Here is a 27,920-nt window from a genome sequence, read left to right as displayed (position 1 = left end):
GTGTGAGGATTTTAGGCACGCACCCCACACCTGGCTTCTATCTTATATATTTTATGTCTTATAACCAGAAGCCTCTTCCACAGTTCTGTGAAGCATACTTTCATTTATCTCTTTTTGAAGTGTTACTTAACAGAAAAGTTTTCCCTAATTGAATAGTATACCACCTTTAATCCATGTCTTTATGCTAGCCTTTTCATTGTGTTTACTAATGACATTATAGTTGTCTAAACACATATTCATAGTCAACAAACTTGCTCCCTATCCCTATTCACACATTTGGACTGAGAAACCTTTTCAGAGATTTTCTTCTGGAAGATACTAAATGAACAAAATTTAGGAGAGTAAATTTCCAGGAATTCTTAGCATGTTGGACATGCAAGAATTGTTCACTGAAGAGGGTAAAAGCGTGCTATATGCCAGGTTTTATACCGAAGAACAAACCTTTTACCACATCCAAAGAAAGATTTTCAAATGTTAGTTGCAAATGGATTTGGTATTGTCTATATCTCTGGTCTTTAATTTTTTTCTTTTAGGTTTTACTGTATTCTTAAGTATTTTGGAGAAGAAAGTAAACTTTCTCATTACTTCAGGCCTCCTTTTTCTTTGTCTTCAAACCTGATTTATTATTTGAGTGGGCATAAAATTCTAGCTTGGACATTATTCTGTTACTCAGTAATATTACAGGCTATAAATATTCAGTCTAGTATCTAGTGTAGCTGACAAAAATGATGTCAGTCTAATCAGTTTTAAGTTGATTTTGTCCATGAACTTAATGGCATTAAAATTTTTATGGAGATTTTAGAATGTTTATTGGTGTAGTTGACTGTACTTATATAGATGATATTGGGTACTTTCAGGGAGCATAGGTAACTGTACTTAGTTAAAATGTACACTTTGTTAAGTTTAAATGTATATGTTGGTGAAGTCATCAAATCAGCTTTTCAACCACCTGTTAAGAGCCACTGCCCCTGCCCTAGATAAGGCCGCTTGATAGGTAATCCTTGCTAACCTAGATCTTGCTCTGTGGCCTATATTTCCTTCCTTGGAGGTCAGAGGCATTGCATCCCCCTAGAGTAACAAGTCATTGAGAGCAGATCAGCATGGGTGCTGGTCTTCTAGAAGAGCAGCCAGTGTTCTTAATGCTGATCCTTCTTTCTAGCCACATTATTTTCTGTATGTGGATCCAAATTTTCTCACCTGTTAGTTTTTCTTTCTCTAAAGAACTTCTTAAACATTTCTTGCAAGGCTGTTTTCCTAGAGACAAATATTCTCAATTTTTGTTTGTTGGAGACCATCTTCATTTAGTTTGATTTTTGAAAGGGTGAGTACAGATTTCTTTGTGAATGTTTGTTGTCTCTCAACACTTTAATTTCATTCTATACTTCTTATTTGCATTTCTGAGAAGTCAGATGACATTATTATCTTATCCTCTATGGATAAGGTATTTCTTCTGGCTTCTTTCAGATTGTTTTCTTTATCTTTTATTCTCTTTATCTTGAAAGGTACTCAAATATTTGTTATGTAAGAAACAGTTTGAGAGTTTATTCTGGAACTATGTATGAGTGATGGTAGCCCGGGAACACAGATTTAGGCATCCTTAAGTCCCATGGTAACTGGGAAACAGTAACTGTTTCCTAAAAATTTTATAGTAACAGAACAAAGACAATTGTTAAGTCAGAAGACACTTGAAAATATGTCAGTGGTCAGGTAGGCATAGTAAAGTGGGGAAAGCTCAGTCTCAGGCTTTCTGTAGGTTTTAGGTGATAATTGTTAGCTTTTGGGTTGGTGGAAGCTAAGTTAATACATTCTAAAAGGTTTCACCTGATAGTCACGAGGATGTTAGGTCAGACAAGTGAGGGCAAGGAGCTAAAGATCACCCAGAGTAAGCTGTAATCAGATGTGGGACCTGTGGTGCTCTGCCTCTGCACATCACTCAGGGTCTGATCAGGCAGCCAGCCTTGTGGCCTCTTTCCAAGACTTTGTTCCCATTCGTGATGCTCTGTGGTTATTTGCTTTGCTCAGCATCCTCTGAGCACCCTGAATCTGTACCTTGATATTATTTTGAAGGCAGTTCTGTTATTATTTCAAATATTTCTGCCCTTTCTTACTTTAGTCTTTTGGTGTTTTCCATTAAACATGGATCATATTCCTTTTGTGTTTATATCACAGTTCTTCGATATTCCAGTGGCTTCCCCTCTCCTGTACCCCAGATTTTGTTTCCTTTGTGGCTTTAAAGGTTTCTGTATGTCCTAATTTCTTCAACTATGTCCAATATGCTATTAATCCTTTCAAAGCCATCTTCACTTCTGTTAATTTTTTTTTTAATCTCTAGCACTACTCTACTGTTCTTTTTTAGAATCAACTTGTCTGCTTTAGATCACCTATTCTTCTATATTGTCTACTTTATCAGTGCCCTTGGCATGTTGTAATTAAAGTTTTCTTGTCTAGGGATTGTTTCCTGCAGAGGTTTCTATTCCTCTCATGTCAGAACCACCTGGTGTTTTTGGTAGTTTGTCTGGAGGATACAATAACAATTGTTGATTTTTGCAGTAGTTTCTTGAGCCTTTTAGGATATAACAATGATTTTCAAGCCTTTTGTATGTGAATCAAGAACTGAAGTCTGGTTTCAACATATAAACTTTCCTGCATAGATAGTAGTTTTATTAGTGTTGTAAATTTTATAACACAGGTAAGTGAAAGATGACTTACTTCTTCTTATGTCTAGTTTCTTTATCCTTCTTTTCTGTATTTTGGTTTTTTTAGGTTAATACAATATGTTGGAATGACACTGGAGAATATATCTTATCTGGCTCTGATGACACTAAACTTGTAATTAGTAATCCGTACAGCAGAAAGGTAAAGTGGTTAAGTATGTATAATTTAATGATAAAGAAGCTATGAAAAAGAGAATTGTAATCATGGGATGGGCATTTATATTCGATATCATCTTCATTAAACTTAATTGTGTAACTGAGACATTGATACACGTAGGTACGATAGTTTCCTTTGGGATATGTGAGGTTTTGGGGTGGTTCTGGTATGGTTGGTTGGGGTTTTTTGAGACAGGGTTTCACTATGTAGCTCTCGCTGTCCTGGAACTCACTATGTAGACCAAGCTGTCCTCAGACTCATAGACATACCATGCCTCTGCCTCCTGAGTGCTGAGATTAAATATGTGCAGAACTATGTGCCCTGTTGGAATATTTAAGTTTTCAGTGTGCTTTAGACTCTAGAAAAGTTAAATTCTTTTCACTCTATCCAAGTGGACAATAGGCAAAGGATATCTCAATAACATTATTTGAACAACAACAACAAAAGGACATTGTGGGCTTTTTTCTAAAACATAAAGGTGTTTGAGTAAATTCTACGTACTACTATTTACTTGTAGCATATTGGAAATAACTTTTTGCTGGCACCGACCTACAGTCCTGACACTCAGGAGGTTGAGGCAGGAGGATCTTGAGTTCAATACTAGTCTGGGTCAGTATCAAGACTGTGCCCCAAACTAGCAACAGCTCTGCTCCCCATAGGCTTATATAATAGTATTTGAATTTTTACTGTTTGTGAGGCAAAGCACTTTCCAAATTACAACTGTTTTTTTATATTTAAGAGCACTTCAGAGAGTAAATATTCACAACAAAACTTTATTTAAGTTTTATTACTAGTTTTCCAAATGAATTGTGGTTTGAATTTCAATGTATGTTGTTATAACAAAACATTGAATTTCAATTTGTATGTTATAACTTTCTATATGTAACACTTTAGGGACCTTTCAAGTTTTTTGATTTTTAAATATTTAGAAGGAATACTAGAGCCGGTTGTGGTGGTACACGCCAGTAGGATTTGCTGAAGGAGGCAGAGGCAGGAGGATCACGAGTTTGAGGTCAGCCTGGGCTAGAAGGAATACTAGAACTATAAAGAAATTTTATAATTAAAATTTTGCAAATGATAATGAAAAAAGTAGTACTCTTTTGTTAAGAATGTATTACTGCAGCACAGCCCACTAGGAGAGAGTGATCTCCCAGCAGTGCTTTCACTTCTGAGCATGAAGGTGAGATCTCCACCTTCTCTCTGGAGGGGACCAGCTAGGAACACACAGGGCATAAGATCAGTGGAGCAGCTGAGATGGAAGTCTTCCTGCTGCCATTTGCACCGGGGGACCAGGAGGCTCCACAGCCTTGTGTGCTCAAACCCTGCCAGGAGAGAGTTGGTCTCCCAGGAGTACAGACACAGGCTTACAGGCCCACAGGAGGGACAAGTTCCAGCCAGAGACAGCAAGACCAACTAACACCAGAGATAACCAGATGGTGAAAGGCAAGCACAAGAACCCTATCAACAGAAACCAAGGCTACTTGGCAACATCAGAACCCAGTTCTCCCACCACAGCAAGTCCTGGATACCCCAACACCCTGGAAAAGCAAGAGTTGGATTTAAAATCATATCTCATGATGCTGATAGAGGGCTTCAAGAAGGACCTAATTAACTCCCTTAAAGAAATACAGGAGAACATGGGTCAATAGGCAGAAGCTCTTAAAGAGGAAACACAAAAATCCCTTAAAGAATTTCAGGAAAACACAAACAATCAAGTGAAGGAACTAAACAAAACCATCCTGGATCTAAAAGTGGAAGTGGAAACAATAAAGAAATCACAAAATGAGACATATCTGGAGATAGAAAACCTTGGAAAGAATTTAGGAGTCATAGATGCAAGCATCAACAACAGAATACAAGAGATAGAAGAAAGAATCTCAGGTACTGAAGATACCATAGAAAACACTGATTCAACAGTCAAAGAAAATGCAAAATGCATAAAGCTTGTAACCCAAAACATCCAGGAACTCCAGGATACAGTGAGAAGACCAAACCTAAGGATTATAGGTATAGAAGAGAGTGAAGATTTACAGCTTAAAGGGCCAGTAAATATCTTCAACAAAACTATAGAAGAAAACTTCCCTAACCTAAAGAAAGAGATGCTCATGAACATATAAGAAGCCTACAGAACTCCAAATTGGACCAGACCAGAAAGTCCTCTCAGCACATAATAATCAAAACACCAAATTCACTAAACAAAGAAAACAGTATTAAAAGCAGTAAGGGAAAAAGGGCAAGTAACTTATAAAGGCAGACCTATCAGAATCACACCAGACTTCTCACCAGACGATAAAAGCTAGAAGATACTGGGCAGATGTCATACAGTCCCTAAGAGAACACAAATGCCAGCCCAGACTACTATACCCAGCAAAACTCTCAATCACCATAGGTGGAGAAACTAAGATATTCCGTGATAAACCCAAATTTACACAATATCTTCCCACAAATCTAGTCCTACAAAGGATAATAGATGGAAAATGCCAACACAAGGAGGGAAACTACACCCTAGAAAAAGCAAGAAAGTAATCTTCCAACAAACCCCAAAGAAGATAACCACACAAACCTCGAAATAACATAAAAAATAACAAGAAGCAACAATCACTATTCCTTAGTATCTCTTAACATCAGTGGACTCAATTCCCCATTAAAAAGACATAGACTAACAGAAATATTTTTATGTAAATCTTCAATTTTCACAGAAAATGTTTGTAATTCCTCTTTTAATTAATTTAGTAGTGTTTTTATGTCTACCATTTTATCTGCAGTTTTTGTGATAATCTCAAAATTTAACATGTTTTTCTTTGTTTCTTCTATTTCATCAGAAATGTTTTCCATGTAAATCTCTCATTTTATCACAAAATGTTTTTAATTCCACCTTCAATTAATTTAGAAAGGGTTTTATGTCTACCATTTTATCTGTACAATTTTCCATGAAATAGTCAATTTTAACATGTTTTTCTATATATTTCTTGAATTTTAGTCAGAAATATTTTCCGTGTAAATCTTCAATTTTACCTGAAAATATTTATAATTCCATTTTCAGTCAACTTAGAATTATTTTTATGCCTACCATTTTATGTGTAATTTTCCATGATAATCTTCAATTTTAACATGTTTTTCTATATATTTCTTCAATTTTATCAAATATTTTCCATGTAAATCTTCAGCTTTATCAGAAAATGTTTGTAATTCTACTTTCAATCAACTTAGGAATACTTTTATGCCTACCATTATTATATCTATGTAAAATTTTTCATGATAATCTTCAATTTTAACATGTTTTTCTACATTTTTCTACAATTTTATCAGAAATATTTTCCATGTAAATCTTCAATCCTATCATAAAATGTTTCTACTTCTTTTGCTATTAATTTAGCAATTTTTTTAATGTCTACCATTTTTACTCTTTAATTTTCCATGAAAAGTGTCAATTTTAACATGTTTTTCTATGTATCTCTTCTATTTTATCAGAAATATTTTCCATGTAAATCTTCAATTTTATCATAAGTTGTTTTTACTTCCATTTTTAATAAAAGTGCATGCTTTTTAAAAAAGAAATGTATTACTGCTTATAATGATATTAAACATGAATGTTTCACATGATTGTTTCTCACCAGGAAAGTAAAATAATGCTATGAATTACATTTTTTGTATATTTTAGGTTTTGACAACCATCCGTTCAGGGCATCGAGCAAATATATTTAGTGCAAAGTTTTTGCCGTGCACAGATGATAAGCAGATTGTGTCTTGCTCTGGAGATGGAGTGATATTTTATACTAACATTGAGCAAGATGCAGAGACCAACAGACAGTGCCAATTTACGTGCCATTATGGAACTACTTATGAGGTACAGGGTTGTGATTAAATGTGCAAATGTGTGCTTCCATGTCAGTGTGTGGATGTGTCTATGCATTTGTTTATACATGCACCTACACTTTTAGGTACAGAAATCAACTGGCAGACTGTACTTCACCTAATCATTTCTGAAAGTTTAAAATGGTAGATTTTGTGGATAAACTTATAAAAGTACAATTATAGTATTAGTATTGTAAGATAAATTTGTAATTAAAAACCATGTCTTAATCAGATTCTAGCCCTTCCACCCTTTTGCATTTATTTATTTTTAAATTAATTTTACATTAAAATGTAAAGATAATGGATTTTATTGTGGCAGGTGCCAGACTTTATTTTATTTTTTAATTAATTTATTTTTTTTACACTCCATATTTTATTCCCCCCTACCATCCACCCTCCGCCTGTGCCACATCCCATACCTCCTCCCCACACCCCTGTCTCCATGTGAATGTCACCACCTCCCCTCCCACCTGATCTCTACACTCTCTAGGGCCTCCAGTCCCTTGAGGGTTAGGTGCATCATCTCTGAATGAACACACACCCGGCACTCCTCTACTGTATGTGTGTTGGGGGCCTCATATTAGCTGGTATATGCTACCTGTTTGGTGGTCCAGTGTTTGAGAGATCTCAGGGGTCCAGATTAATTGAGACTGCTGGACCTCCTACCAGGTTGCCCTCCTCCTCAGCTTCTTTCAGCTGTCCCTAATTCAACAGCAGGGGTCAGCTACTACTATCTATTCGTTGGGTGCAAACATCTGCATCTGACTCTTTAGCTGCTTGTTGGGTTTTCTGGAGTGCGGTCATGCTAGGTCCCTTTTTGTGGGCACTCCATAGCCTCAGTAATAGTGTCAGGTCTTGGGACCTTGAGCTGGATCCCACTTTGGGCTTTTCACTGGACCTTCTTTCCCTCAGGCTCCTCTCCTTTTCCATTCCTGCAGTTCTTTCAGACAGGAACAAAGCTGTGACTGTGGGATGACCCCCCTCTCCCTCATTTGATGTCCTCCTGTCTTCCAGCTGGAGATGGGCTCTCTAAGTTCCCTTTCCCTACTGTCATTTCATCTAAGGTCCTTCCCTTTGAGTCCTAAGAGTCTCTTACCTCCTATCTGCATTCTGGAGGGTCCCCCAAACCTCCTATCTCTGGAGGTTGCCTGTTTCCATTCTTTCTGCTGGCCCTCACCCAATACCAGATCAGGTTCTCCTCTCCCCTCCAGTCCCTCTCCCCACCCCCACCCACTTTCCCTCCCAGATCCCTCCCTCTCTCCCCACTTGTGATTGCTTTGTTCTGATACCAGCCTTTAAATATGCTATTTTTACTTTGTTGTATGGTTTTGTAGTAGGTTTTGTTCTCTGAAAGACACTGCCTTACAAAGATTCATTTCTGTTATCCTTACTGTATAAGTTTATTTTGTGTTGCAGTAACACAATAAATTAAAAAAAAAAAGATTCCTTTTTGAGACAGGATATCACTTTGTAGCCCTTACTGGCCTGAAACTTGCTTTGTAGATCAGCCCAGCCCTGAAGTCACAAAAATCCACCTGCCTCTGCCTCCTAAGTACTGGGATTAAAGGTGTGTATCACCACCCCTGTCTCCCCAAACTCTGTCCCCATCCCTGTTCTGTCCACTCCCCTTACCCAAATATGTTGTCTTTTTGAGTCAGAGTTTCATGTAGCTCTCATGATTTTAAGCTTGCTGTGTAGCTGCAGTTGACCTTGAGTTCCTGGTCCTCCTGCCTCTGTGTCTTGCGTACTGGGATTATTGGCAGAGACTACCACACCAGGCATGAGTTCCTCTCCTGAACCTCACCTCACTGTGCAGCCCCAGCTAGACTAGAGCTTGACCTGGATCTCAAGATATGCCTACCTTTACCTCCCCAGTGTTGAGATAAAGGTATGTGCCACCATGCCTGGATAGCTTGAACCTTCTTAAATACTGATTCTAAAGAGTGTGTTTGGGCTGGAGAAATGACTCAGTGCTTAAGAGCTCTGGTTGCTTTTCCAGAGGACTCAGGTTCAACTGCCAGCACTCAGGTGGCAGCTCTCAACTGTCTGCAGCCCCAGTTCCAGGGAATCTGACACCCCATACAAACATATATGCAGCCAAAACACAAGTGCACATAAAGATAAACAGGAGTGTGTTTTCCCTATTTTGTTATTGTTTCTGTTTGTTTAGTGATTTCCTGGGACTGATTTTTATAGATTTTTGTATTGATCTTTGTGTGTAGTCACTAAATCTCTAAGTCAACAGCCAGTCTAGACATATTTCCTAATTTGCTTTGAACTCCTAGTCTGTGTCAAAGAGCATCAGTTATAAGTGTTTTAATGATTCATATTGTAAGTGCCTGAGTGAAACTTGTTTTTCCAAACTAATGAACTAATTAGATAAAGGAATTAGATAAGTTATATGAATAATACTTTAAAAAAAATGAGCTCCTAAAAATTTGGTTTGTGGGCTGGAAAGCTGGCTCAAAGGTTAAGAGCACTGGCCACTTTTCCAGAGGTCCTGAATCCCAGCAAACGTGGTGGCTCATCTGGTGCCTTTTTCTAGCCTGTAGGTATACATACAGCAGAATACTATATACATAATAAATAAATAAATCTTAAAAAAAACTGGTTTGTAGACAGTAGTATACAAAGTGAAAAATGACCTTTTTATTTAATGAAGTCATTAGACCTGAGTCAGCAACAAGTTGCAAATACATTTACTGATAAAATGATAAGTAAATCATAAGTAAGTAATTTAGCACTGCTGACTTGCTGAGGGGAGGCAGTAATCTCATTTCTCACAAATGTGAAATGAGTCAACAGTCACAACTTCTGTGTACTGTGTATACCACTCATTTGTATTAAGTGTGCTTTTTATAATTGCCTTTCTAGTGTATAAGTCTTACTATTTTGTGTTGATTGTAAACTTATTCAATAATAGCAAAGAAATATCAATACTTACGTTTTAGAGAAACTGATACAGTATATCTATACATGTAGCTTTAAACAACACGAATTTATTGTCTAATAATTCTGAAAGTCACGAATCTGAGTCTTGCTGGGCTCAAATCCAAGTGTTAATGGGTCTTCACACCCCCTGCCTTTATCTTTCCCACCGCTGTGACCTTTACATTTGTTTTGGATCAGGGTTCCTTACTCCATCTTTTAAGTCAACAGTCTTCATAATACTCTTTTTCTGTTTGACTTTTTCCATTACCGTGTAGGCTTTTCTCAGAGATACAGTTTTGCCTCCGTCTTTGATTCTGAAAGACTCCTATAATTATTTTAGGTCCACTCCATTATGTTTAATTTAAACATACTTAAAAGTTTGGAAATTTTTACATGAAGTTAATATAATTTCAAAGTAACTAATCATTTTACAAGGTTATTGCATCTCTTTGTATTCTGTTTGAAATCACTTTGGGTAAGTCATAGATACTTATATGGATAGTTTTCATGGATGTATGAAACAGTAGCAATATGTTTCAAAGCCACCTGTTTAATTGTGCAGTAGTGTTTCTTGTATTTTTATCTCATTTTCAGATTATGACAGTACCAAATGACCCTTACACCTTTCTGTCCTGTGGTGAAGATGGAACTGTTAGGTGGTTCGACACTCGCATCAAAACCAGTTGCACAAAGGAAGATTGTAAAGATGTAAGAATCCAAGTTTATACAAGTGATGTGGAAAAAAATTAGTTACGATTCAGTTAGATATCTTTGGTGATAATTTTGTTATGCTAAAATTTAAATCACAAAATTTTTAATTTAAATGTAAATGAAGTAGAGAAACTTCTGTTTTAGTTGTACATTTAAATATATTTATAGATGGTAGATAGATGACTCAATTTGTAAAGTACTTGTGCTAAGTGTACTGACCTGAGTTCTAGACTCTAGTGCTGGTGTGAAGCTGCGTATGGCAGTGTGCATCTGTAATCCTATAGGCAGATCGCTGGGGCTTGTTAGTCAGGTACCCTGACTGAAATGATGGGCTTCAGGGTTAGTGAGAGAACTGTCTCCACTATATAAGGAATAGAGCCATTGAGGAAGACCTCTGACATCAAACTCTGACTTCCCCATCTATACTCTGTCACACACCCCCCCGTCTGTCTGTCTGTCTGTCTGTCTGTCTGCCTGCCTGCTTGTCTGTCTGTCTGTCTGTCTCTCTCTCTCTCTCTCTCTCACACACACACACACGCAGACATGTATACACACATAATACATATGCAAAAATAAATGTGCCATTCTGTCCCGTATTATAAAAACCTGGAGAATTTATCAATACATCTCATTTACTAAGTAGACAGTTTGGCTTACCAAAACAGCAGTGGTAAAAGTGGGTGAAAATTTAGTATTTTTCCTCCATTTTTTTATTTTCTTTATTTTTGGATTGTTTTCAGGACAGGGTTTTTCTTTGTAGTCCTATCTGTCCTGTAACTTTCTCTGTAGACTAGGTTGGCCTCAAACTCAGAGATCGCCCTGTCCCTGCCTTGGAAGTTCTGCAATTAAAGGCATGAGCCACCACTGCTTGGCTCCCACCATCTTTTAAACAAAGATTTATTTTGCTTTGTTTTTAAATAGCATTCTATCATTATGTTACCAATCAAATTTAGTCCATGTCTCAAAAATCTGTTCACTTACTTTTTATGAATTAATAATATTTAAAGCTTTAAAAAGGCCTGAAAAGGTCTTTTGGCCCTAGACAGCTTTGTTCAAGAGTTCTCTGTCATACAGTATGTAGAGAACATAGTCAATGAAATAAATTATTCACTTTGTTTTTATTGAAAAGTAGCAGAAACAAAACAAAGCCAAGAATCATTCCTGATCAGGTTGATTACTTGCTAACTAACCAGTGAACTGACAGTAATGAAAAAAAAGAATATGCACTTGAAACAGATGAAGCAGAAAATGAAAAGTAGAAATAAATTTTGGACACAAAATTTTCATTTCTTTTTATGTATATAACACACACACACACACACACACACACACACAAAGACATACACACATTGAATAGAAAGCTCTGAAATAAGTTTGTGTTGGGAGCAGGGGTTGATTTCAGTGGTAGCTAGCATGCTGCAGGCCCTGTGTTTGAACCTCACTATTGATGAAAAAATGTGTATGTAGAATATCTTCATAAACACATTATATATATTTTTTTTCCTCAGAATTTAATTTTGAGACTTAAAAGCTATATTTAATACTGTGGAGTTTACCCCTCAGGAATAAAAGCTACTAGGGAGAGAGAACCCCTTTTTCTAGAGGGAAGGGGGCAGATAGACCACCTGAGAAGGAAGCCAAAAGGGACCCTGTGCAGAGACTCAGGGCAGTGAACACTGTCAGTGCTGGGACCTGTGCACTGTTAATGGAGCAGGACCAAGGTGGGACTGGCTCCAGATAAACACATGAGAAGGGCCAGGGGGTTTCCTAGTAACTGGTGGGGACTAAAACTCTATTCCAAATGCTCGTAAACCAGATCTTAGTCTGCATTTTAGGAGGGTACAGGTATGCTTTTCTAAGTAATATTCTCATAATAATACAAGGGTAAAGAAGTGAAAGAATTATTTTCTTGGTAAAGCTTATCATATGTGTAGTCAAAGAGTATAAAGAAAGTCCGGTGACTGTGGAATAATTCCCAACTACCAAGTTGTTTAAATTATGAACTTCATAAATGTATCAATCTAAATAATATTATGGGCTTCCCTTTCGGCTAAATATGTTAGAAAAAAATTCTAACAGTCTTTAAAAATCAATTACAAGAAAACCATTTTGCTGTGTTTTCCCTTTTTGTTTTTGCTGACTGAACTAGAATGTCTGAGGTAGGTTATTTTCTTATAATTAAATGGAAAATGCTTTAAAAGTAGACTATTCACTTCTATATAGCTACGTGTACCTGGTCTCGTGTCTGTCTTTTGTAGGATATTTTAATCAACTGTAGGCGTGCTGCCACATCTGTGGCTATCTGTCCCCCAGTACCATATTACCTTGCTGTGGGTTGTTCTGATAGCTCAGTACGGATTTATGATCGGCGAATGCTGGGCACACGAGCTACAGGTGAGGAAATAGTAGGCAAAATTTGAGACTGTTCAAAGAAATCTTTATAATATTTTTACATTTACATAATTTTTAAACTTTCTTGTGCTACTTAAATAATATAGATTGTTCTAAGAGGAAAAGTATTTTACTAATTTTTAAATGCTCTGTTGTTGGTAACTAGGCATAGTGTTGTGGGGCTGTAATCTCAGCACTCTGTAGCTAGAGGTAGAAAGATCAGAAGTTCGGGGTCGTTCCTGTTTGAGGCCATCATGGACTACATGAGATCTTGTCTCAAAAAGAAAGCGAGAAAGACTATTGGGATGATACTTGCACAGTTTATAATCAATTCATAACAGGAGCTTGGGAGAGGGTACAGTGGGCAAGAGAATTTGCTGCTCTCACACATGGTTCATACATGTTGTTAAAACACCCATAAACATAAAGATAAATTTTTTAAAATCTCAAATTTTTGTAAATGGTAAGAAATTTTTCTCTACCATAGGAAATGATTTTTTTTTTTTTTTACATTGCATGGTATTTTCATCTTCGGCCTAACTTAGTGTTGAGTTGTTCATACTGTATCCCAAACCTATTAATATTTTGAGCTCTATGTGAAGCAGTGATTTTAATATCCTGACATCTATAAATTATATTAATAAGGTTATTTTAAAGGGTTGTGGTAATACATTTGTTCAAAAAATAGATAACGGTTTCTAAAATAAGTGATTAAATAGGTAAGTAGCCAATAGACAATCAGAATTGTATTTAACCTATTCTGCTAAGTGTCAAGTTTCCTGTTACAGAAATGAGCATAATTTGAATGAGAAGTTTGAGGGTGATTTAGTTCAGAAATCAGCTATTAATGATATTTCAACAAGTCATGTAATATGGAATTTTGAATTATGATAAAGGGTTTTTTGTTTGTTTAAATATGTTCTCTGTGTGTGTCAGCTTGACACACGTGGGAGGAAGGACTCTCAAATGTTAGTTGTCTCAGATTGGCCTGTGAGTATCCCTATATGACATTTTCTTAATTGCTAACTGATGGAAGCCTTTGTGGGCCTGGGCTGTGTGAGGAAGGTAGCTGAGTGAGGCCAGGGGTAAATGGCAGTGAGCAGCTTCCTCCATGGTTCCGTTCTCTGCTCCTGTTTGAGTTCCTTCTCTGACCTCCCTCAGTGATGGGTTCTGATTGAGAGTATAAGCCAAATTAAACCTATCTATCTCAAGTTGATTTTGGTGTTTGTCATAGCAGTAAAACTAGAACATGTGTTATGTTTATACCATTCTCTTTTGTTTATTATAAATTCTTGACTGTAAAAAAGGAAACCTTGAAGATACAGAGTGGTAATTTGAGCTTACATTGCTACATTATTACACATCTCACAATCCACTATTAGAGTTTTTAATGTGTATAACAGTATTAATTTTGAATAAATTCCTGTTGTTTAGGGAATTATGCAGGTCGAGGAACTACTGGAATGGTTGCTCGCTTCAACCCTTCTCACCTTAGTAATAAATCATGCAGAGTGACATCGCTGTGCTACAGTGAAGATGGTCAAGAGATTCTTGTCAGCTACTCTTCAGATTACATCTATCTTTTTGACCCCAAAGATGATACAGCACGAGAACTTAAAACTCCTTCTGCAGAGGAGAGGCGAGAAGAGGTAATTAACTCAAAACTAGAGTCTTAATTCATGTTGAGAGAGAGGCCATTCCCAAGGGAAGGCAGAATAGATGATCAGCTTAAGATGGTCATTTTAAGTTTGAGGTCCTGAGCTACATATGATGCTGTGTCAAAGAAAGAGGGAGGGAGGGAGGGAGAGAGAGAGAGAGAGGGAGGGAGGGAGGGAGGGAGGGAGGGAGAGAGAGAGAGAGAGAGAGAGAGAGAGGGAGGAAAGGAAAGGAAAAGAAATATAAAGTAAGTTAAGTGTTCAAATAAGTAAATGCATTGATTTCCTAAGACATATAACAAAATAGGCTAATAAATAAAGCTGTAAGAATGAAATGAGCTAAGTTTAAAAATATGTGATAAAAAACTGTTATGTTTGTAGATTCTTGAAGAAAAGTCAGTTAAGTGTAGAAAATGTGATAAACGTCTGAAAGGTTCAGTGTGCCGATACACCAAGTGCCGCCCATTCCATTGCGATGAGTGTCCATCTGTAGGCAGCAGTTCATCCTCTCCGGCTTGTACCTCTTTTGTCACACATTAGTAGCACGTGACAATAGCCATAGGTACATTCTATAAAATATATATGAGAAAGTGGGGAAAAGTTTAAGAAGGTATTTACATAAAAGTGGGTGGAAGAATTGAGTACTGTGACCGAAATAAAAAAGCAGGAAGCAGGCTGGAGAGATGGCTCAGTGGTTAGGAGCACTGACTGCTTTTCCAGAGGTCCTGAGTTCAATTCCCAGCAACCACGTGGTGGCTCACAACCATCTGTAATGGGATCTGTAATGGGATCTGATGCCCTCTTCTGGTGTGTCTGAAGACAGCTACAGTGTACTCACATACATAAAATAAACAAATATTTAAAGAAAAGAACAAAAGAAAATTAAACAAACCCAAGTGCGAAGGTTGAAGTAGTGCATTGTAGACAGTATGCAGCCATGGGAACATGCTTGGTTTAACTTGTTACGGTTTTCTTAATGTTCCAGCCATGCTGACCTTTAAAAATGTTTATAGATATACTTTTAATTAAAAAAATTATTGTGTGTGTGTGTGTGTAGTTGTTTTACTTGTATGTATGTCTGCACATCATGTGCATGCTTATTGTAAGCCAGAGGCCAAAAAATAGCATGTCTCATCCTCTGTTGGCCTCAAACTTAGAGATCTGCTTGCCTTTGCCTCCTGAGTACTTGGATTTTTTTCTCTCTCTCTTTTTTATTTAATATATTCTTTATTTACATTTCAAGTGATTTTCCCTTTCCTGGATTCCCCCTCCCCGAAAGTCCCATAAGCCCTCTTCCCTCCCCGTTTCCCCATCCACCCCTTCCCACTTCCCTGTCCTGGTATTCCCCTACACTGCTGCACTGAGTCTTTCCAGGACCAGGGGCCACTCTTGAGCATCTTCTTGGGCACATTTGATACATGAATTGTGTCTTGGGTATTCCAAGCTTCTAGGCTAATATCTGATTATCAGTGAGTACATACCATGAGTGTTCTTTTGAGACTGGGGTGCTGGCGAGGATGTGGAGAAAGAGGAACACTCCTCCACTGCTGGTGAGGTTGCAAGCTGGTACTACTACTCTGGAAGTCAGTCTGGCGGTTCCTCAGAAAACTGGGAATGATACTTCTGGAGAACCCTACTATACCACTCCTGGGCATATACCCAGAGGATTTGCATGTAATAAGGATACATGCTCCACTATGTTCATAGCAGCCCTATTTATAATAGCCAGAAGCTGTAAAGAACCCAGATATCCCTCAACGGAGGAATGGATACAGAAAATGTGGTATATATACACAGTGGAGTACTATTCAGCCATTAGAAACAATGAATTCATGAAATTCTGAGTACTTGGATTAAAGGCATGTGCCACCAGTGCCCAGCAAATTATTGAGTTCTTTATTAATACAGGTTTGGTATTAGCTAAATGTCTACTAATGGGCTTATGTTGTTTGATTTGTAGTATCTGGCCTTACATGTTAGGCGAGCACTGAGCTCTGTTCTCAACATTTTGTACATTTAAAAGAAGAACAGTAGCAAATGTATAATTCTCATGAAATATAAACTAAATTCAGTTGTGTATAAACTGATGACACTACCAGTCTTAGGTATGGTTGAGGGGAAGGTTTTTATTGTAGATACGAGGGAGGAGAGTTCAGCTAGAGGTATTTGGAAAAATCCTAAGGAGAAAAAATAGTAAACTGAATGTGGCCAGCAGATTGATTGCATCTAGCCATGAAAGGGGAGAGAGGGTCGGCAAAGTAAGAGGTGAAGACTAAGAGAGGAAGACAGAAGGGAGGCAGCACAGCCAGAGAGAGCAGCTGGGTATAAATAAGGAGAACTGAGAAGCTGGGGAGGGAGGGAAGCCCATGAGCTAGAGGAATTTAGAGAGGGGTGAGTGAGAAAGACCAATTCCACACTGACTTTGGAAATGCATTACAAGTTACTTGTGACACGGAGTGAGCCTAGAGGCCATCATGTGCTCTGGTTGCTAATAGGCAGGCACATAGCCATTTGTCCCTCTGCCAGTGATCAGGAAACGGCTCTTTTGATAGAGGGGAACAGGCTTCACAAGTTCTGAGGAATGCTGGCTTTTGTCTAACCTCCAGAATTTGAGCTTGACAGTTATTATAAAATTAGAAAAAAACTTACCATTTCGTAGATGAGTTTTAGAATATTGAATGTGACAATACATTTGTGTAAAGTAGGAAAATTGTAAGCTATTTATGAGCTTTTTGGACTGGCTGAAAACAAATTCTGCTGTGTCATTTTGCTGCTGCTATGTAATTTCCCTTTGAGACATGTAGGGAAGTATAGGTGCAGTCAAACTCTGTGACTGAGAGATAATGAAGATGTGGAAGTGCACAGGCGTTTTTACTGGGCCAGCCAACTTTGCTATCATAGCCTCCTTAGTCAATGACGAGTATGTCATCAGGGCTGAATCATTTTTATGGAGATGTTTTTCTTAGTATGCTTTGGTTGAATTAACCAAATTAAAAACAATACTTTTAAAATCTGAATTATAAAAATAAATCATACTAATATTTGACCAAATAAACATTATATATGTGTATGAAATTAAGGAGCTATCTTCTTAATTTCCATAATTTTTCATTTGGTAGTTTATGTTAAAATTTTGACAGTAATAATTTAGATCAGCTATTCTTAATCTAGAAATTATTTATTAGGTACCTAATGTACACTTAGTTCTATGTTAAACTTGAGAAAATGATAATATAAAAGCATGGCCCCTGCATTTAATCCAGCAAGCACCAGGCATCCTCCCATCTTTGACTCTCTTCCCCAGTTCTGAGGTTACAGGTGTGCCTTACTACACCCAACTTTTTACATAGATTTTAAGGATTTGAACTCAGGTCCTCATGCTTATACAGCAAACACTAAGGTATATCCCTAGTCACAATCAACTTCTAAAAGTGCATAGTTAAGTATTATATATATATCCACAAAGTAGTGCAGCAATTGTCACTGTTGATAATCTACCATACCAATCAGTGAAAGCACACTAAGTGAAAAAAGACAGATACCAAAGGCTGCATATTGTATTATTTTGTATTATTCTATTGATATGAAGAATATTCAGAATAAACACATCTTTGGAGAGAGAAAATAGATTAATGGTTTTCCATACCTTTGAGACTGGCCAAGTGAAGAATGCCTGCTGATGGGAAAGGGATTTCTTGTGGAGATGATTAAAGGACTCTAGAAGCAGATAATGGTAACAGTTGATACTAATCATAAGGTGCCACTTGACTTGGAATTTAGTTATTGAGCTTAGAATCTACCTCTAACTTGTTTGTTTGTTTGTATGTATGTATGTATGTATGCATGCATATGTATTCATGCCATGGCACACATGTGGAGATCAGAGGACAACTTTTAAGAGTTGATTCTTTCTGCCATTTTGATTCCTATAATGCATATCATTAGATTTGGCAGCACGAACATTTATTTACCTATAGCCTATCTCTACTAACAACTATTTACCATGAACCATGAATTTGGCAAGTGTTTATTCATTGTTGTACAAGGTAGTTTTTATCAACTTGACACAAACTTAGATATACCTGGGAAAAGAGAATCTCAATTACAGAATTGCCTCTATTAATTTCTCTTGTGGGCATTTCTGTGGAGGCATTTTCTTGATTAATGACAGCTGTGTGAAGGCCCAACCCACTGTGGGCACTGGCATTCTTGGGCAGGCGCTCCTGGGTTATATAAGAGAGCAGGCTGAACCATGGAGACCAAAGCAGAAAGCCACGTTCCTCCATGCGCTCTCTTTTGGTTCCTGCTTGAGTTCTTGCCCTGACTTCCCTTCATGATAGACCACTACAAGCACTAAGGTGAAATAAGCTGTCTCCTCTCCAAGTTGCTTTTGGCCATGTTTATCACATCAGTAGAAAGCAAAATAGAACATTTGGTGACCTTGGCAGTGTAAACGCACTGGAGACAGAGTACACCGGCTGGAGAGCAATAGTGGAGTAAATGGACACTCTCCTCCTGCGTCCAAGCGAAGTGACGGAGATGTGAGCTCTCAGGAAACGGATACAGGAACAGAGGAGTGATTCTAGACTCAAGGTGTTTGAGGTGGAAGAAAGGCCATAGAAAGCACAGATGGAAGGAACGCTTGGGCTTACAGAGCATGACTGACAGACTGAGAATGACTAGGAGTTAGAAAGCTGAGAGGAGAAAGGAATTCAAGTGAGAAAATGTGTTGTTTCTACAGGACTTTATTTTATGGTTTTTTTAAGCCATACTTTGTATATTGTAGAACAAATTTGGGGGAAAATCACTCTTTCAAGTGGGTCAGTAAGACTAGTCATGTCTAATTGTTATTGCTCTAATGGTGAATGGGATTAAAAAGAAAACTGTTTTCACAATTGCTGCCAACCATATGACACATGTTGGATTATTTGGGGATATAAAATGGCTCTTCAGTACATGGGAGGTTGAATTCATGTTATTTCAAAATTAGAAAGTAATTAGGTTCATATCTGTTTGCATCTGTGATGCATCCTTTTGCTACACTCTACCTTTGTCACCAAATATAACCCTTTCTTGGTTTCCTTTCTACAGTTTTGAACTTCAGCTACATTTCCATGTGTGTATACAAACTTAGAAATACACATCTGTACTGTAGGCTAGGTTCACATATGAGGCATAACATGTAGGTTTTCTTAGTTTGTGTTCCTTGCTTGACCTTATACTTTCCTGGCCCACCTTTCCCCTCAGATGTCATGATTTCATATTTTCTTTACAGATGAACTGTATTTCATTGTGTCTGTACAACATGTGCATTTTCTGTTCATTTGAGCAAAGCAGTAGTAACCATAGGTGTGCAAGCCATCTCTGTGGAAGGCCATGAAAACCTTTTGTATACGTGTGTGCGCGTGCGTGTATACACACACACACACACACACACACACACACACACACACGGTAGTTCTGTTATTTTTTTAAGTAGGTGAAAAAGTTACTTGCTAAGAACAATGGCAGAAAATGGAGAAAGTTTGAAGCAGGTGATGAATGGGTGGAATAGATACTGGGGAAACCTAGAGAAGTTAATGTTCCAGAAAGGTAAAAAATATTGTGTCCTAGTTAGGTATGTTATCATTATGGTGTGGTAGGTCAAGGTGATTGACTGTCCTGCTGTCTGCTGAACAGTGATTAGAAGTCATTATATGTGGTCCATTTATTTCTTCTTCCCTCTCTCTTCTCTCCCTGTTCATACCCCTCTCTCCCTTCCTGGAGATTAAACTGAAGGACATGCCCTACCACAGAACTGTATCTCATCTGGACAACCCCCCCCACCACCACCCCTCCCATTCCTCTTCTTCTTTTTCTATTTAATTTTGAGACAAGGTGCCAGTAAGTTACTTAGACTGTTGCTATTCATAGCTTAAATAGGTCTTGAATTTATGATCATTCTGCCTCACGTGGGATTGCAGACTGGCACTAGTAACCCAGCTTACTTGCACACAATTTCAAAGTTGTATTTGTATTTGTGATTTTCAGGGAGTAAGTATGGACTGTAGCACTAGTGGCTGTTTATCATCACAAGCACTGTGGAAGATTGATACAGCATTTAGGAATGTTTCATGTATTGATCTAACACCTCATTTCCACACTTAAAGACAATTTGGAGATGGAAATGTTCAATTAAAGTATGCTGTAAGAATTGAGGACTAGAGATTAGTTGAGTGGTATACTATTTACCTTGGATGCACAAGGGCCTGGAATCAATCCCCATCACTAGAATGAAAGCTGAGAGCAAACCAATTCTTCTTGAGACTTACATAGGATCTGCTTATGAATGATTACCTTTCAGTTACGGCAGCCTCCAGTTAAGCGCTTGAGACTTCGTGGTGATTGGTCAGATACTGGTCCCAGAGCACGGCCGGAGAGTGAACGAGAAAGAGATGGTAACTATACTTTGGCTAGCTTTTTGTGACATGTGGTACTTAAAGATTTATTTATCTTGTCTGTATAAGTGTTTTTGCCTGCGTGTATACTATGTTGTTGTGCCTTGTGCTGTGGTGGAGGTCAAAATGGAGGTATCAGATGCCCTGGCACCGGAATGATAGATGCTTGTGAGCCACCTTGTGGATGCTGGGAACTCAACCTGTGTCTTTTTGAAGAGCAACAAATGCTCTTAATCTCTGAGTCATCTCTCTACTCATTATTTCCATTATTTTCGATTGTAAATGATGCTACAGTAAAATCTTAATAAGAACATTTTGGTAAATTTATGCAAGTACATTATAGGATAAGGTCCTAGAAGTGGAATGGCTGGGTCACTGGATATATATACACATATACATATACATATATACACATGCACATAAGCATGTAAACATATATACATGTAGATATATATGACTTTAAAACAATTTATCTGAATATATTTTATTTAAAAAATCTATAACCAAAATTTTATTCTAATTATTATTAAACCTTTTATAATCAAAATAGTATTCCTAAGTATATTATCCTTGCTTCTGTTTTATAATATTCTTAAATATAAAGTTACAATATGTAAAGGTGGTTTACATGCCTGTAATCCCAGGCCTTTAAAGACTGAGGCAGAAGGATTATTGTAAATTCAAGCAATACATAGTAAATTCCAGACCAATCTGGACTATAGAATGAAGAGACTCTGTCTTCAAAAAACAAACCAAATGAAAGAATTATATACTTGTATAATTATTACATTTTTTAAATCTAACTTCATACTCTGTTTTGACTTTTGAACCTGTGTCTTGCTCTCTACCCCTGACATACTTGTTATGTAGTCACACTGGCTTCCAAGTCTCAATGTGTCATTGACTTGTGACATTAATCATAACTCCCAAGTCGTCCTGCTTTAGCCACATGAGTGTTGAGTTTTCATGCTTCCATTTTTAAGTGCCCTTAATATACCCAGCTTTGTAAGAACATACAATGTTCTTAATATTTCCTACAGTGTAACAAAATAAAAATGCCCGTAAAGAGGAAAAGCAAACAAATACATTTATTTGAACAAAGAAAAGGTATAACATTGAAAAGTTACAATACATTTTCTGTCAGCTAGTTGCAAATATCTGTGGCCATATAACCCTGAATGGACTTAAATCTCATAAATACCTGGGACTTCACAGTAACTAATAACTATTTTAGGGGAATTGAGGTAAAAACTCAAGGTTATTTTATGTCTGTGTTTGATAATGTTGTTATTGAGAAAGGAAGCCTTTCTTTCAATTTATTCCACTTGGAGTTCATAAGCCCTTCCTAGAGCACATTTATAACTATAAATAGACAGTGATAGAGCAGGAGTGGGAGATAGAAAGTTACCTAAGAACAGGCATAGATGGAAAGGGGAACTCATGCTCTTGAAGATCTTACTGTATCACTTACTGACCAGGTGTGTGGTCACTCATATAATTATTATAAAATGTGACGGGGACTCTGATGACTTTTTAATCTGTTCATGTAAAATTACTTAGGCAATTTAATTTTTAATCTCTAGAATTTTAAAGGCCTTCATATCTAGGTTTTTAAATTATTTAAAGATCCTGACTTTTTGCTAAACTTACTGATAAAATTATGTTGTAATAGGAGAGCAAAGTCCCAATGTGTCATTGATGCAGAGAATGTCCGATATGTTATCAAGGTGGTTTGAAGAAGCAAGTGAAGTTGCACAAAGCAACAGGGGAAGAGGAAGACCTCGGCCCAGAGGTAATTTGTCTTACTGGTTATATCACTAGAGAGCTGGCACAACTGCTTATGGGAGGTAGCTTTTTGTTTTTGGATTTTATTTGTGTGGTTGGTGTGGTGGTTATTTTATTTTATTTGCATTTTGAGACAAGCTCGGTGTAGCTTGGCTACACTAAAACATGCATTATAGACCAGGCTGGCTGTGGACTCAGAGATTTTCTGCCTTTGCCTCCTGAATCCTGGGATTAAAGTTGTGACCCAGTTGCTAGATAGTTTTTGTTGATATTATCTCACTGATAATTGAACTGCATTTTGTAACCAATGTAGTCATAACTCTCTTCTGATTCCACTAGACCCAGCTATTTAACTTATTTCAAAACACATGAAACAAAAGATTGTCAATTTTAAGTCCCTTTCCAATATAGTTTGAAAATTGGACGTCTGCAAAACTCTAAAGATAAGTGTGTGCATATAATTAGAAAAAGTAATTATTTAAACATTTTTATTTATCTATTTGATGTGTGTATCTGTGTGAGTATGCATGTGGAGGTCAGAAAATAACTTGGAGAAGTCAGTTTTCAGATTCATTCCTGCTTGTCAGCAAGTTTCCTTACCTGCTTAACCATCATTCCAACCCACGATTGATGATTTGAACAAGAATGTGTCATTGATTCTTATGCCTGTTGATTAGACTATTTGAGTAAGTGTACCAAACCGCCATTGGCTATAATTGATATGCTGACTATGTTAGTTAGGGCTTCTATTGCTGTGTAACCAAAAGGCAGTCTCGGGAGGAAAGGGTTTCTTTCTTCTTACTTTTCAGAATGTTCATCTGTGAAGGAAGACAGGGCAGGAATGCAGAGCAGGAACCTGGAGGCAGGAGCTGCTGCAGAGGAGGGCCGCTCACTGGCTTCCCCTGCTTAGCTTTCTCAGTCTGCTTTCTTATAGAACCCAGGACCACTGGCCCAGGGATGACACCACCCATAATGGGTGGCGCCCTCTCCATCAATCACTAATGAAGAAAATGCCTCACAGCTAGTTAGGAAGCATATTCTTAATTGGAGTTCCTTCCCCCCCCCTCCCGCCCCCAACTCTAGTTTGTGTCAAGTTGACATAAGACTGACTAGAAGATCACTGAAATTTTATGTTGGTGTGTGTTTTCAGAAGATTTCTGTAGAGGTTTGTTTGTGTTTAGTTTTTGCATTTGAAATTTGAGTTTGAGGCTGGAGGAACGGCTCAAGAGCAATTAGGAGACGGATAAGAACACTCACTGCTCTGGTTTTTTGTTTTTTGTTTGTTTGTTTTTTGTGTTTTTTTGTGAAATGAATTATTTATTCTGGCTAGCTGGTATAAAAGACACCTAATCCTGGTATGTCATTTCCAAGATGTAAACCTAGATTGGGTAGGTTTTGAGCTATTCTAACTTACCCAGTCACAGGCCCCTTATTCCTTGCCCCTTCTCCTGGCCATGTGTTCATGGTCCATCTCCTCTCGTGGCGGTGGCCTCCTCTCTCCAAAGTCTCCTTCCTCCTTCCCTCCTTCTGGGCCTTCTGAGGCCCCTAACTCAATCCTCAAGTCCTGCCTTCCTCTCTCTACTACTCAATCACTGGCTCTATTTCATTATTATTATTATTATTATTATTATTATTATCATCAGTTTTTCGAGACAGGGTTTCTCTTTGTAGTCCCGGCTGTCCTAGAACTCACTCTGCAGACCAGGCTGGCCTTGAACTTAGAAACGTATTATTTTTTATTTATTTATTTTAAACTCTAGATTTTATTCCCTCCCCGGCCTACCCTCCAACTGTTCAATATCCCATACCCGCCCCTCGGTCTCTATAAGGATGTCCCCACCCCACCAGACCTCTAAATTCCCTGGGGCCTTCAGTCTCTTGAGGGTTAGGTGCATCTTCTCTGACTAAACCCAGACCCTCTGCTGTATGTGTGTTGGGGGCCTCATATCAGCTGGTGTACCCTGCCTGGTTGGTGTTCCAGTGTCTGAGAGATCTGAACATGAGCTGAATTCAGTTCCCAGAACCCGCTGCTATTCACACCTGTCAGTAATTGCAGTTCTGAAGAACCTGTATCCTCTCTGCCCTCCGCAGGCACACAAGTTCATGTCACCAAAACACACATACAAATGAATAGATCTTTAGAAACTTGAGTTTGCTTTAACATGTGCTTTTTTGAAGGTGGAACAAATCAGCCAGATGTTTCAACTCTTCCTACGGTTCCATCAAGTCCTAATTTGGAAGTGGGTGAAACTGCAATGGATGTAGATACACCAGCTGCACTCCTTCAGCCTTCTACATCGTCTACAGTCTCAGATCAGGCTCAGGCAGCCGCAGCCACCATAGAAAGCCCTTGTGCCAGCTCTTTGCTGCCTTCTCCAGACAGTGAGCCAAGGCAGTCTGTTGAGGCGTCTGGACCCCATACACATCATCAATCTGGTGAGGATGTTATTCTTCACATAGGTTGTTTATATATGATCTCTGACAAGGAATACCTGTAGTCTGTTTTGAAAGATTCTAAATTACAGTAACTTCTTGCTGGAATAAGTAGTCAAAATCATTTTTAGTATACAAGTATAACTTAAATACAAAATTCAAGTGTGTCTATATGCATGAATTTTTACAAATAGGAATCTTTAATTTATATGAGGTGATTTTATTTACGGTAATAACAGGTAGTACTTTGACATAGTTTAATACACTGAAAGATTATTTAATAAACCATTATTAACCAAAATACTGTTCTAGATTTACTAGGTTCTATGTCTATATTAAAATGATAGGAAAATATATTTTATTATTATTATCATTCCATTGTATTTATATTTTCAATTTTCCTTCAAATTACTAAATACTTAGAATATATTCAAAATAGTGAATCTGCAGTGGTCCTTTCTCAAAAACATAGTATACTTTGCCAGAAGAATTATTTTCCTAATATATATATGAAAAAAAGTTATCTTAATCAATTCTTTGTTTTTATGGTACTTCATGTTAGTAAGAAATACCAGTTCATAAATTCTGTTAACACATTTTTCTCTCAGTACAGTAACTTCTTATGTTTTCCCACCCCAACTGTAGAATATACTATTTATAATAATTTCAGTAAATACATGTTGTATAGTCTACTTGAAATATATAGTCTATTTGTATACTTACAAATATAGCAAAACATAATCATTTGTTTTTTTTAAATTCTTTTAAGGAGGCATTTTACTTAATACAGAACAAAAATATTAGCAAGGGATATAGTTAGTAATAATGCTGATACCTAAACTAAGCTCTCTGACAATTTCCTAACAGCTTTGCCTCCAAGTTGTCACTGATGTCAGATCCTAGATAATGGGGTATTTAAATTAAGTAGTTTGATCATCTTTCACTTTGCTAATTAATACTCAATTTCTATGGGAATAGAAGTCAGGGTTAGCTGCATAACTGTTAACATATGTACAGTTTATCAGAAGAGTAAGCTAAAGCTGACTTAGAAAGCCAGCTCTTTCACATTTCACATTGCATTTCAGCTTCAGGGAAGTAAAAATACGTTAACTGGTTTAGGAAACTGTGTCAAAAGAGTTGGAAGTAGACCAAAACTAGTGAAATTACTAAAGATCAGAAAAACTTTACTTTTATTTTATGTGTCTGTTTTGCCTGCACATATGCATTTGTACTGTGTTTATGCCTGAGGAGGCCAGAAGAGGGCATCAGCCTTCTCGGAGCTGGAGTTTTGAGCCCCCATGCAGGTGCAGGGCACTGAATCCAGGTCCTCTGTAAAGAGTAAATGCTCCTGACGTCTGAGCCATCACTGAAGGCTCACGATAAGGATTTTTAAAATGCTAGTAGTATTGCAAAAAGTCCACTGAGTCTTAACTAGTCCCAGTTATTTCTTAAATGCATTTGTGAGTTTAAAGTTTTTGGAGCCTTTTAAGAAATGTTTTTCTTAGCTATGGTGTGCATTTTATACCACAGTTTAAGCTGCTGAACTCTTTTTAGTGTCTGATATACTAAGCACTAACGAATACTTTTGTGATGGCCAAATGATCTTGTTTGAATATTATTTGGTACCTTTGTCCATAAAATTTTTAAAGAAAGGAAATGATTTTGAATTATTAGATTGAGACTTTTACTTAACTTTTATAAGCTATGATAGAATATTTTCCTGTGTCTAAAATTGTACCACTTCTGAGGAGAATGATTTGGTGTGAGGTGTAGATTACACTTACCGTTGTTTCAGCAGTAGTCCTTCCATTATCCTACAGTCTAACATTTCAACTAGAAGGACAAAATGTTTTTGTTTTCTTTTTCTGGTCCTTTTGTACTTACCAAAGCCCATCCAAATCGAGACAGCTTACTACACACCGGGAACTGTCCATTGTAAGAATGTGGTAGGTAGGAATGTCAGTCTAGAGCTGTGATGTCAGCTAACACTTGTGTAAAGCTAGACATGTGGAATGACTGTTCTCTGTACTCATATCGCTGTGGCTGCCTCTTTATGTTCGTGTTGACACCTTTTCTTCATCATTTTAAGTAGTTAACGACAGACAGCAAGACAGAAAACTTACTGCAGTGCTTCAGGGTCCATAGTCTACACCCACATCTTCTGGTGATGATGATGAATGTCACACCACAAATTTCAGTGAGCGCTGTCAGAGAAGTCTTTCTCTCAGTGCCTTTGCGTATTTATTTTACCCCTTCATGGATTTAAAGTACTCTGGCTTGCCTTTCTCCCCTCCATAAGCTGCAAACTTCATCACAGTGAAGAACCAAAGCACTCACTTGCTTGACCGTTTAACTTCCTAATGCCCACCTGTAGGCTGCCTAGAAGAAATGTAACTTCTCCTCTCACACCTGGCTGGAACAGTTTGCAGCATATCTTTCCAGCTTTCCAGGGACTAGACTCCTGTTCCCATGTTTCCCCAGATCCACTCTTTTTCCTGTGTCATTAGTGCCTTTTCTGCTAAATTTTTCCTTCTAGCCACAAACATCCTGTTATCTCTTTCCTTAGAAAGAGAGCCTTTCTTGACCATCCTACATTCCTCCAAATAAGGCAGTACTACTTCTTCACTTCCTCATCTTTCCGCAGCCCCATCTTCAAGCCCTCCCCATTTATTCAGGAACCAACCCAAAGCCACTTTCAGCCTCCTTTTCCTGTAGAAAATTTGTCAGTCACCAGTGAGCTGCATCATGCCAGTCCTGAGAACATTTCTGTTAGTGCCTTCCCAGAGCTTTGATTGAGTTGCATTGAGCAGTCTTTCCCTTCTTGCCTTTCTTGGTATTGCACCACTACCCG

At 37.7% G+C, this 27,920-nt stretch overlaps 1 protein-coding gene across 4 annotated transcripts in view; it reads left to right on the top strand.

The window, feature by feature from the left end:
- Window positions 1–27,920, top strand: part of Dcaf6 (DDB1 and CUL4 associated factor 6) — a 107,162-nt gene that overhangs the window by 26,378 nt on the left and 52,864 nt on the right. For 2 of the 4 annotated variants that reach the window (XM_052201200.1, XM_052201199.1), the window contains exons 3-10: window positions 2,764–2,856; window positions 6,533–6,718; window positions 10,252–10,365; window positions 12,627–12,762; window positions 14,194–14,408; window positions 20,758–20,851; window positions 22,524–22,643; window positions 24,815–25,072. In XM_052201200.1, the coding sequence (XP_052057160.1) occupies window positions 2,764–2,856; window positions 6,533–6,718; window positions 10,252–10,365; window positions 12,627–12,762; window positions 14,194–14,408; window positions 20,758–20,851; window positions 22,524–22,643; window positions 24,815–25,072 (1,216 nt within the window). Of the gene's footprint in view, window positions 1–2,763; window positions 2,857–6,532; window positions 6,719–8,229; window positions 8,294–8,412; window positions 8,615–10,251; window positions 10,366–12,626; window positions 12,763–14,193; window positions 14,409–20,757; window positions 20,852–22,523; window positions 22,644–24,814; window positions 25,073–27,920 lie in introns of those variants that run through there. The other 2 variants (XM_052201201.1, XM_052201203.1) reach the window with 2 other exon arrangements.

The sequence above is a fragment of the Apodemus sylvaticus genome, chromosome 12, assembly GCF_947179515.1.
Source record: "Apodemus sylvaticus chromosome 12, mApoSyl1.1, whole genome shotgun sequence".
NCBI classification, from domain to species: Eukaryota; Metazoa; Chordata; class Mammalia; order Rodentia; family Muridae; genus Apodemus; species Apodemus sylvaticus.
The sequence above is the reverse complement of the archived record's forward strand: the minus strand, read 5'-3'. Positions and strand labels throughout refer to the sequence as shown.